The 12,393-nt window shown below is 47.9% G+C and overlaps 1 protein-coding gene across 1 annotated transcript in view; it reads left to right on the forward strand.

The window, feature by feature from the left end:
* Window positions 1–12,393, forward strand: part of LOC122377804 (neurogenic locus notch homolog protein 2-like) — a 63,927-nt gene that overhangs the window by 35,390 nt on the left and 16,144 nt on the right. Inside the window, exons 17-19 of the mRNA XM_043358233.1 lie at window positions 6,680–6,913; window positions 7,225–7,461; window positions 8,610–8,840. Of these exons, the coding sequence (XP_043214168.1) occupies window positions 6,680–6,913; window positions 7,225–7,461; window positions 8,610–8,840 (702 nt within the window). The remainder of the gene's footprint in view (window positions 1–6,679; window positions 6,914–7,224; window positions 7,462–8,609; window positions 8,841–12,393) is intronic.

Genomic DNA, 12,393 nt, shown 5'->3' on the forward strand with positions numbered 1-12,393 from the left:
CAGCCTACGGATTTAGGGGGGCGTCTTTCCCCAGCAGGACAGGGGGCATCTTACCCCAAGGTACCGAAGTAACATTAAATCAGTACAATTTGTTAGCCATAAAAGTACACCCTGAAACAAACTGTTTGGGACACAGTACACGCATGCTAATGTATCACGACTATAGCAAGGGACGCAAAAATTATTTACCTTCTTTGATATTTACAATGTTCTGACACCAAAATATTTTTTGAAAGCAGCAAATAAAAAACATGCAATCATCAGCCAGCCGTTGCCCAACTGAGCTTCGCAATTTTTTGTGCAGTTAACAAGGCAGGCTTCCGCTTTACGCTAAGAACATTAATTTCCAGGTCCGATTCTTTGTTTCGCCGCTAGAGGGGGTGGGGCGTCTTTCCCACCCTGGGCATCTTACCCCACTCTCCCCTACAATTTATACATATGAGCCGCGTTTTTTTAATGAACATTTGCGGACACGCTTCGCCCGCCTGTCTACTCCGTCAAAAGGCATTGCTATTGCAAAGTTAAACAATTAACGTTAAGTTTAAATCGTGAGGAGGTTGTGTGTGGCGTGTGTTATGACCTGAGTGTAATTTAATCCCACATCCATAATCTCAAGTAATGCCATGGCACTTAGTGTCAAAATCCACAAAATTGGAAAAAGTGAAGTGCGATCACACTGATCACACTTAAACCCCCACCCACCACCCTCAGGGAATATTGCCCGTCCATCGCAACACCAAAGAAAAAGATCACGTTTCTGTCGCCAAATATCATATCTAGATCCGTTATCTCACTGAACCTTCCGACAAAATGGAGGAGCAAAGTCACAAAGTGTGCATTCTATGGGATCTGAGATAAAGATAAGTGTGATGTAATCCCAGATCCATACACGTCTGGTATAATGGAATGGCTACCAGCTCTTCAGTCATAAATTATTAACGTTGATTTTTTTTCGTTATTCATAATACTGCAGCTGTCATGACCACTTGATTCATATGGTGTTAAACCTTGCACGAAGACAGCTGTCAACTTCTCCGTTATTCCGCTGCTGTCGGCCCAGGGTCAGTCAGTCTCAGAGCGCAGCAGTTGCGGCTGAATTCCCACGGTAAACCTCGCCTTTCGGCCGGGCCCTTATCACACCGCCGCTCCTCGGAGACAAACAATTACGTCACTGGTCACCTGATGACGTCACTGGTCTCTGCAGACCCCGCCGCCTGTGTTACCCACACACACAGGGGGGGGGGGGGGGATGGGCGACTCGGTGAGGTTATAAGAGGTGACCGGAGGGCCGCAGGCGCGCTCAGTCCCCCGCCGGCGGTGTGCTCAGACCCCTGCCGGCTCTGCGCGCACCTGTGCGCCGGTCTGTGACGATGGCCGCGCGGCGCGGAGTGGTACTGTGCGCGGTGGCTCTGCTGGTCACCGGGACTCCACCACCGTCCGTTCCGACCCAGCTCAGCGGACTGTACCAGCTGCCCGAGGCGGTCAAGGTCATGACCCCGCAGGAGGTCACGGAGCCGGTGCCAGAGAGCGTGAGCCCTTCCTCGGGGGGTCGGGAGGGAGGGGATGTGGGTGGGGTGACCCCGAGTCCCCGAGTGACCCTCAAACGACCCATGAGAATTCGGATCAAAATGAGGCCCAAAGGGTTCCGCCCAGTCATAGATAAAAATCCGAGTTTCCCTCTTAGTCTTTCAAAAGGAAGTAGTGGGAATGATAGTGTTCAAGTAGTGCCTATTCGCAAACGGATTAAGATTATCAAGGTTCACAGAAACAGAAGACCCGGAAAGGTGGGTCCATTGAAAGTGGAGAAGTTTTCACGAAGGCGTATTACCCCGAGCTCTTTTTCGCCCAGGGAAAGGCTAAGTAGTTACGGGGTTCTTCGTTTTGCCTCAGAAAGCACATCAAATCCATCCATTGTCGGTCTCATTCCTAGCCCTACCATTGACAAAGTCACCCATACGTTGAATACCTCCCCTATTCCCACTCTTGGTGCGTTGGTAACCGCTGCAGTCGGTGGCGCCCACAATAATGTTCCTAACTTCAATTCTGTTAAATCCGGCACGCCTGCCTTACGCTCATCACGTATCACTTCTGCCCCTGCTCTGTCTACCAAGCTGAGAGCGACTCAAACCGTCATTGACGCTTCGGGCTCACCAGATCTAGGGACTGATCGTCCGCTCGCCTTGTCTTCCTTCGAGCATGCGAGTCCTCCAGCCCCCAGGACAGGAACGGTTAGGTCTCATGAGCCCCTGAAGCTCTCCATCGAGCCCCCACCCGTCTCTCCAGTCACTGAACCCTCCCCGCGGAGAACAAATGTTGCCTCGACCAAGAATGTCGCTCAGACCACAGGGGTGCCGAGAAAGACAGATTTCTCTTTCCGTGGTGCTGAAAGGGATAGAGGTTCTGAACATTATAGCGGCCGGACTAATGGCAGCGATGGGTTGTCCTCGAGCGGTAGTGTCAGGGCTTCATCGAAAGGTCCCGCCAGGACTTCCACTTCCGCAGCAAGAAATTCAAAGCGAGGGGGACCATCTCAGAGTAGGCGAAGGGGTCCCTCCCCGGGTCAGCAGAGGGGACCCTCCCGACCGGCACCCTCTCCGCTCTCTTCCTCCTCCACACCTGCGGAGAGCTCCCGTCCTCTCTCCATCTTCTTCGAGGACATGCACTACATCAACAAGGCGTCGGAGCCGGGATTCTGTCAGGCCTACTGCGGCAGTGAGGCCAGCGGGACGCGCATCATAGGTACGACTACAATCGCTCACTGAGACCGAGCTATATGCATTTGCCTCAACCTGTTTGACTTATTACGAGGAACGTGCTCAGAAGTGAGCGATATACGTCATGAAGAGTAAATTCAGTGGTAACAGCATAAGTCAACGGCCCGCTCGCCGTTTACTTATGAATATGATGTTTAATTAACATGTTTTTTATTGTGAGGGTGGATGCTACACGATCCAGTCTTTAGCTACAACCATGCATGCAGAAACTAGAAACTTGATGTGTCGTTATAATGATAGTACCGAAGATCCGACATTATTAAAAACCTTTTTTGCATTACATTACCGGCAATCCTTCCGCTTTAAGAACCACATATCCCAATCATATTTTAATGCGGATGTCATTCATCACTGATCGATCGCTATTGGCGTCTAACCGGCTGTCATCAGCACTGACTGTGAATGAGCTGCAGTGGCTCTGCTGACTCGTGCAGGGGATGCGGCTCTGATATTGGACTTTATTCCACTCTATCATAGAGGCAGTTCTTTTTCTTTCTGCTTAATTTTTTAGTTTTCCTACATGCCGGGGTATGTCTTAAGCACAGCACGAGCCGGGCAGTAAAACTATGACCAAGAAACTGTCGGTGTCAAAATGCCATGTTATTTGATAGGCCGGGCAGGAAACAAAAGTTTACTGCCCGAGTTTACTGCCCAGGGCAATGACCTCTAAACTACAGTTTATCGCATTAGCCCAGAGGTATAATTGACAGGGAAGGTATATTTGACATCATTATTGCATGATATTTGCCGCGTACAATTAGAAAACTAACATTTTTTGGTAAAAATATCTGCTCTGCTTATCAAGGGTTTTGAAATATTTTGTATTGGTTACAAAGCCGAAATTATGGTAAGATGTGCGCCTAGGTAATCGAAATCCGTTATCGCTTGTTGTTTTATCTTCGTTTGATATGACCACTGATACCTTGGGCCCAAGTTATTGCGTTATTATTTGACAGTTGTAGTCCTTTCCTCGAAACAAACATGTAAAATATGGAAAATATAATGTATTTCACGAAAGTTTAGCCATATAAGGGCATCAACAAAGTACCTACGATTACATAAATAAAGAAAAGATTCTTGCAAGAACACTGGAAAACTCACGTTAATCACTAGGAATATTATGCATTCTTCTTGTTCTTATGTCGTGGCAAATTATTCATGTATTATGTTCCTTGGATATCCAGTTGTTGTGCCATTCTGAGTTGATATTTTCAGACACGATTCTTTTTGAAGTAAGGTGTTTTGATGCATTTTCTTCTATCAATTTCCTCTAAAGCTTTATCCACAGCAGTAGTGCAACCACTGTTAGGAAATTATCAGGGCCTCTCCTCTAAGGATTTTTCACTGGGTGGGCAAAATGTTCGCTACTCCCCTGCCCAAGGGTGGATCCAGCCACTGTTTTGGGGTTCAACCAATTTCATAACCTGTTACCGGGGGGGGGGGGGGGGGGGCGGGGGTGAGGCGAAATAAGCAGTGCCGTTATTGGAAATAAGATGATAGTTTGCAAAGTTAACGTTTGTCGTATGTTTTATGGTTAGCAATGCTCGAGCGATTCGTTCCAGAGTTACATGTAAAGCCCTCTGCAAACTGCGTGGTAGGTAGGTATTCTTATTCGGTATTCTTGCTATTTTGACAATGCACCAGTTTTTGTGACCTTGTGACCTGACCTCGGACACTGGAACCTAAAACTCCAAGGCCACGTGACAAACAGATGCTCCAAGTCGTGTCTTAAATTTGGTAGCGCTACGTGCTATAGAACTCACGCTATCAACGAAAAACTCTGGCATTCGGTTGCCGCTAAACTGTTAGTCCAATTTTCCCCTGACCTTGTACCGGGTTTGTGACCTGGTGACCTGACCTGAAAAGACTAGAGACCTGAACTTTTCAGGACAAGTGCCAAAAGGTTGCCCCAGAGGGTATGCGAAATTTGAGCGCCGCCGTTTTTACGTTATTTGTGAAAAACCTTAGGGGGTGCAATGTGCATCAACCCCCCTCATCGGGCGAGGGCTAACTAACATAATACATTGTAGTAAAGGCTACCCGAACCGGTAATGATTCTTGCTTATTTGTTCAGCTCAGCCGTATTTAGAGATTTGGCTGGCTTTGTCCATGAATAACAATATCGGCAGGGGCGTAGCCAAGGGGGAGGGGCCACGGGGGCAATGGCCCCCCTCCCTTGAGCGCAAAACGCGCCATGGGAGAGCCCCTCAGGCCCCGGGATATTTTTTCAAACACTGGATAAAACGTCTTTTACTCGGAAGAAAATTGATATCGAAGTTTCATTTCTCTGGCCTTCTGATGACCCAATGGGCCCCTGCACTCATCCGATGACCCCCGGTTTTCTGGGGCCCCTGGTCGCCTAGGGGGCCCCGGTCGCTTGAGGGCTAGTCGCCTGGGGGCCCCTGGTCGCCTGGGGGCCTGGTCGCCTGGCCCCTGCCCCCTGGTCGCCTGGAAGAACGTTTGTCACCTGCAGTGGCATAGCCAATGAGGGGGCCAAAGGGTCCATGCCCCCCCCTGGAAGCCAGGGGTCCTTATTCTATAGGGGCCCCTGGCTGACACAGTGGGCCCTTGGCGACGCAAAGGCCCCTGCGGCAGATCCTTTGACACAGCTGAGTAGTTATACTTTGGCCAAGAGAGCCCCAATTTTAGAGCCTTGGGGCCCTATTGAAACCAGGGGGCCAGTTGGATGGGATGGGTCCAACTTGGGTCCAACGGTGTGTAAACAGAATCAATGCGTTCCGACTGTTGGTCTGACCCTATATCGGTTTGAGGGAGCTCGGATCGGATCCACTGTCGATTTGAGGGGGCCCTATCGGTTTGAGAAAGCCCTCAAATGCCCTGAACGGGTCCTTAGTTTGTCTAAGAGAGCCCTCCGTCGGCATGACTGGGCCTCTGCAAGTGCAAGGAGGGCTTTTGTCGGTCTTAGTGGCCCTTAGGCGGCTTATATGACCCTCAGACGGCTTACGAGGCTCTCATGCGCTGTAGGGGCCTCTGACGGTCTGAAGAACCCTCATCCGACCTACGGGCCCTCAGACCGCCCTCAAAACCGACTGGCGACTCTATGAAGCTATTCGTGGGCCTATCTAACAGGGCCCATGGACTGCTTACCCCCTAAGTTCTAATATTTTTGTTAATAAATATTTTTTCCTATTTATTTGGGCCCCCTCCAAAAAATATTGGATGCAACCAGATGGCTTTTTGGATTTTGAGGGGGTTATCTTGGGCCCCCGTGCGTTTGGCCCCCTCCTTGAGGAAATCCTGGCTACGCCCCTGAATATCGGGCAACCAGAAAACTTTTTTGACCTTCAAACAGCATCCAGTTTGCTTAAGACCAGAAAGGTAGTACCGGACGTCCGGCCGGACCAGAATTTTTGCATTTGCTTCTGGGTGGGCAAATCGACGCCACTGGGTGGGCAATTGTGGTGACTGGGTGGGCATTTGCCCACCCAGTGGGTATGTTAGAGGAGGCCCTGGAAATTATGGACAAAACAATTGTATAAAAGTGTCACCAAAACCTGTACAAACTACTTAGCAGGTATGCGGCATGTAGGAAAAATCTTACTGACCTCAGCCGTACGAAATTATTTGGAAACTCGGTTTGCAAAATTTGACTCCGGCCCTCGTGCTTCGCACTCGGGCCTACGTCAATTTTGCAAACCTCGTTTCCAAATAATTTCGTCGGCCCGGTCAGTAATATATAATCTTTAATCGGCTGTCGCTTATCGATAACAACTACCATTATTCCTATCTAGTTTCGTCTAATAGCTTCGGATTTCTTAGTTAGATAATGTTAGAACCTCCCAAAAATACTCAGTTCAACTCTTCAGCTCCCGCCGTCTAAGTCTCCCTGCTTTAACTCACCCATTCCTCCCTCCCTCCCTCCCTCCCTCCCTCTCCACCCGCAGAGACGAAGGCGGGCCGATGCCCTGCCATCCGCCCCGGCTCGTACCGCGGCGACTGCCAGGACGAATGTCGCTACGACTCCGAGTGTCCGCGCCAGCAGCGGTGCTGCAATAACGGCTGTGCCTCCGTCTGCCTGAATCCCGACTTCAGGCGCACGTGCGACCAGCTCACCTGTCCGCCGGGACATGTGTGTGTGGATGGGGACAGCAGTCAGGATGCTGTCTGTGTTGATACCGGTAAGTAGTGGGGTAGGGAACGGAACAACTGATAGGGGGCACTTAAAGAAATGAAGTTTTTTCCCACAACTATCGATGCTCTGGACACCTATGTTGAGTTATTTTCTTGCATTGCTATCACCAAAGCGAAAAAATACTTCAAATAGGAGACGCTAATTGGAAAATCTGTACTGCCTGGGCATATTTTTCAATAGCAAGCTTCGTTTCCAGTCGAACTGGTTTTCAAGTTCGACATGATTACTGCCATATATCACTATCACTATTCACGATTATGATTTTCACCATGGCCGTCATTTCCTCCTCCTCCCCAGCTCCGAAGGAGACCGGTCGCTGTCCGTCACCCTCCCTGTGGGACGCTCGGACCCGCTCCTGTGAGGAGCAGTGTCAGTACGACTCACAGTGCAGCGGGGACCAGCGCTGCTGCAGTAACGGCTGTGCTCTGGTCTGCACTGCCCCCGACACGAGGAAACTCTGTGATGAGATCAGCTGCGAGCCGGGCACGGCCTGTGTGGAGAGTCCCACGGAGGATGCCCAGTGCTTCAGGACAGGTGGGTGCCGGATGCAAGGGTTGTGACGACTTGTGAGCTGAGGAAAACAGACTTGAAGCTGGAGGGGAGATCAGCTTTTGTTGCGCGGATAAAATTTCATGCATTTAATTTAACCCGCGAGTTGCTGGGGGGGGGGGCGTTAAACGCCCCCACTTTTTTCGCCGGGCCATAGCATAAAAACGGCGCGCCTGCGGCGCGCCAAATTTTGGGTACCTGTAGGGAATTGATTGAAGTTTATTGTGACAAAGTTTCAAAAAAATCGGTCGGAAAATTTTTGAGATATCGAGGTTTTAGTGACGTCATGATTTCTGAGTTTTCGACCAAAAACGGCATATGTTCAAAAAATCATATAAAATCACAGAATAGACATATAAACATGTCATAAACGCCATTAGACTGCCAATACCATGAAGAATGAAATGGCTATCTTCGATTATTGATTATCGTTCCGCATTTTCCAAAATCTTGAACTGAATCTTAGCAATTTCTCGTGACTACTTCACGACCATGATACATGAATTTCTTAAATTGAACTTTTTTAGCCAAACACGTACACATATGATAAAATGAGTGTCACCATCGTGTTCTACGCCCCAAATCACCCATAAAACATGTGTCACAGGCTGCGAATATCAGTTTTGATTTTCGAGGATATGTGCCTGCCCGGTTGACCTGACCTTGACCCTGACCTATGCTTGACTGACCCCTGCATGGAGCTGACACTCTTGTAGGCCTTATATGATGGATTGTGCACCGTTTTGACAGAGTTTATGACGAGAGGCGCCCATTGCGAAGTCCTGAAGTCCATGCTACTGAAAGCCCGATTTCAGGTGTTTGACCTGACCTTGACCTGACCTGTGACCTCAAAATTCAACTTAAAAGTACTCATCTGAAGCGTCTCGTCGCGCTCTTTCGTTTGCCGCCTCGTGCGTTTCGCTGCGCCTATTGGTTCTCGAGTTATCGGCTGGGGGCGTTTAACGCCCCCCCCCCCCCAGCAAACGGTGGGTGGCGAAATACCCCAGCAACTGCCGGGTTAAGATCATTTTCTTATAAACGTTATTAATAAATTGATGCTGTTGCATTACGTCACTGTATGTATTGGCAACGAACTTTTTTAATTGTCTTCACTCGATTGGTTTCGTTTTCAGATGAAAAGTTTGGCCTGTGTCCGAAGCTGCCAGCCACTGGCTCCCTGGGCGGCGGCTGTCAGGACACCTGTCGCTATGACGCCCAGTGCGCCGACAACACCAAATGCTGCAACAACGGCTGTGCAAGCGTCTGTCTGGCGCCGAGAAAGCCCGACTGCGAGACCACCCAGTGCAGGGTGGGATTCCGGTGCATGCAGCGGAGGAACGGAGCTCCCTACTGCGCAGCCATTCGTGAGTACCTTCACTGAAAGAAAAAAATACCACCCTAGTTAGTTTTTGGGTGGTGGTCATATTTTGAACAGCCTTTTACTTATGGTAAACCAGTTTACGATCCAAATACTAGGCCCAATATCAAAGGAATACTATGCAACTACCAATGCTCATCAAAATACCATGGTCTTAGTACGGTAATATTTTTTCATCATACTACCTTGAAACTAAAGCATAACTAATAAGAAACCAAAGCTCTACTAACGCTAGTATTATCCTGGTACCGCCTACTAAGAAAAATACCACCCTAGTTAGTTTTCGAGTGGTGGTCATATTTTGAACAGCCTCTTACCTATGGTAAACTAACTTACGACCCAAATACTAGGCCTAATATGAATGTAAAACCATGTGAATACCAATGCCAGTAAAAATTACCATGGTATTAACACGGTAACTATATGTCGTCATACCATGCCCAAAAACCCACGTGATACTAGCACGAAACTAGGACTTTACTATCGTTAGCTACTCCCTGGTAATGCTTACTAATGACTTATCATGGTAAAACCATCCTTTTGTCATCTGGATACCAGCTTTGCTTTGCTGGCCAACCATCGTAAAACAATAGTTTACTATGTGACATTTATTGTGATATTACCAGTCGGTTAACAGGATCTTACTAGTCATCAACCAGCATGCTTCATATGCTGTGCTTTAGCCTATCCATGCCAAATTTGTTTATCATTACGACAGCCACTTACTGATGCACAACAGCATGCATGACAGCATCTACCTAGCAGTCGACAAAGCAGCTCTTCACTTTTCCAAAGCATCTACCTAGTAACCTACATGAAATATTTCACACATAAAAAGCATTTGGCCACAAACAAAGTTACGTCTGCACATAACCAAACAACGCGCATGAACAACAATTATTACAGTTCACTTTATCATCACAATGCAATCGGTCTCTTTTCACACAATCGTTGAATGTCGCCCTTCCAGCGATTTATCACGCAACACCTTCTCCAAGGGCATTGGTAGCCATATACCGAAGGTTCGAACTTCGAAAGTCAGCTCTGGAAAAGAGCAGGCATTGATATAAGATAAACCAATGGAAAGATTGATTGTGTGTGCTGCAGTGACACTCTATCTCCTACCCCTCCCACCTTGACTCGCAGTGTCCCGTGACCTAGCTCCCAGTTTGATGAAACAAGGATTTAAGATAAGTTGTTTTAAAAAAATGGCAGCATCTAATAGAACAGGGGATTTGTAGGGTGAGGAATTTAGCAAATTTGGGACATTAGGCCAGAGGCTGGTTCAGGTAAAATGCCCTATAATGAATTAATTGCCATGAGGTGCAGTGTTGAGTGTTGGCAATAATTCAAAAATTCTACTCTTAACCAGCGCCCCACTGGGGTATGTTCTGTAACGCACTCCACTGGGGGAGGCGGGGGCTATTTATAGAACCCCCCCCCCGCTCCAACTCCGAAACTACTGGGCCGATTGTCAAAACTGAAACGGCGTCTGATAGCCCTGGAAAAACTGTCGAGCAAAACCTAATTTTATTGACCTCGAGATCACCGTTGACGTCACAGGTCAGATCAAAATAAAAATTAGCAACGTTTTGGCTTGTTAACCCTCCCCCGTATAGGGGGGGGGTCGAACGGACTCCCCCTCGGTTTTTCGCGAATACCTCGCGTAAAAAGCGGCCGACCGCAACGAAGCTTTCAGTACCCTCGAGTTATAATCAATTTTACACCTACCCTAAAAAATGTAATGGCCCTGACTAATGACCTTTGACCTGTGACCTACTTTTCGAGACCATGTTTGGCCGGAATCGCGATTCGGCGTATGTCGGCTCGCATTTGCCGCGCGTTTGCAGTCCTTTCGTGGTTTCAAGCGTTCAAACATGGGATATGATGCTGCTCCCATGCATTAGGGTGGATGTCAAGGTCACCAGAAGGTCAGGTCAGTTCATTGACCTTTGATGACCTCGGTTTACTTTTTCGAGTTTTATCAGCATCTTTCTAGGCTAGTTTTTTTAGCTGATTTCGAATTTAACAACCATATATGAACATTTACGAAGTAGTTTTGGTGCCTTCGTAACATGTTACGAAGCTGTCAGAGGCGGTTGCCACCTAGTGCACCTACTACGAATACCCGGCAAAACCCTTACTGGTTGACCTGACCTGACCTGACCCGACCTGGCCTAAATGCATGAAGACATCATCTATGATCATAGCTAACATGATATTCGTGAGCAGTTCCCTAAAAAACCCAATAGCAGCCACGTTTTACGACGTTCTAACAGGTCCCAGTTTTCCCCACTTTTGGGTCATTGACCTGACCTGGAAGGTCAACCGATGACCTAGGACCGACGACCTAGGATAAAATTGGGTACCATCGGCTTTCTCTCGTCACGGGCAGCACGCTCGTTTTTTCCGCGAAGCTCTAGCTCAATCAGGGGCGAAACGGCAAGGAGGGGGTTCAACGGACCCCCCCTTAAACGTTCGTGGCTGAAAAACACCAATACGGGCGAGGGTTAACCCCCACCCTACTGTGGGGAGGGCTATTCATAGCCCCTCTCGTGTTTACGCAATATCTTTAAAACCGCTGGACGTATCAAAACAAAGCTTTTAGGACCTTCGGCTGCATCAATTTATTTGATACCTTGTGCACTAATAAAATTTTCGTAGCTACTATAGATCGGCCGGAAATGACGCCAGAGTGACATCATGTTCGGCCGATTTTGATGCAAAGCATTGAACAACGGTAATCGCTCTCAAGATCTGAGTTTTAACCCGGCAAGCGGTGGGCCTCCCGGCTACCTTCCGCGCGGTGGGAGGGGGGGGGGATTTTTGACCCCCCCCCGAATCTCCGAAGCTACTATGACGGATCGGTAAAATTTAAATGGCGTTCGATAGCCTTGTTAAATTTGTCGAGGGAACTTCAATTTCATTGACCTCGGGGTCACCGATGACATCACAGGCCAAGTCAAAGATAAAATGTTTCACCGTTCACGGGTCTTTTAAGGAATGCGCTGCAACATCGAGTAAAGGGCATTTTGTCAAAAATCAGCGATAGGGCGTGAGTTGCCTATTATACGAGCATATGTTGCTATTGGAGGTCACTGATAATACCAGGTCCGATCACCAAGGGTCAGCACATGAACCTATCTTTACTAAGTAGGGTTGTGCGATGCATGTTTTATGGCCAATTTTTCATATTCGCCTCAATGGTGTTGGTTATAAGACCATCAGGGACGGTTTTTTGGTCACTTTCTGGTGGAGGTCAGGTCAATGTCAGGTCAAAAAGGTCAAATTTCAGGTCAAAGTTGATAGTTTCGCATAAAATTGGTATTGATTCGATGCCACTCGTCACGGCGAGTCTAATGGTGGTCTTTGTTTTGCGCTTTGTGGTCTAGAATTGCCAAAATCGAGTTTGAAAATTTGACGTCATTAATTTTGAACAGTTTTTTTTTTGTTATAACTTGGCAAAAAGGAGTTATCGATCTAATACTTGGAATGTGAATAGAAGTCCATAGTGGCTATTACATATATTCCGTTTGTTT

This window comes from Amphibalanus amphitrite, unplaced genomic scaffold (assembly GCF_019059575.1).
Source record: "Amphibalanus amphitrite isolate SeventyFive unplaced genomic scaffold, NRLGWU_Aamphi_draft 000051F_arrow, whole genome shotgun sequence".
Classification (NCBI taxonomy): domain Eukaryota; kingdom Metazoa; phylum Arthropoda; class Thecostraca; order Balanomorpha; family Balanidae; genus Amphibalanus; species Amphibalanus amphitrite.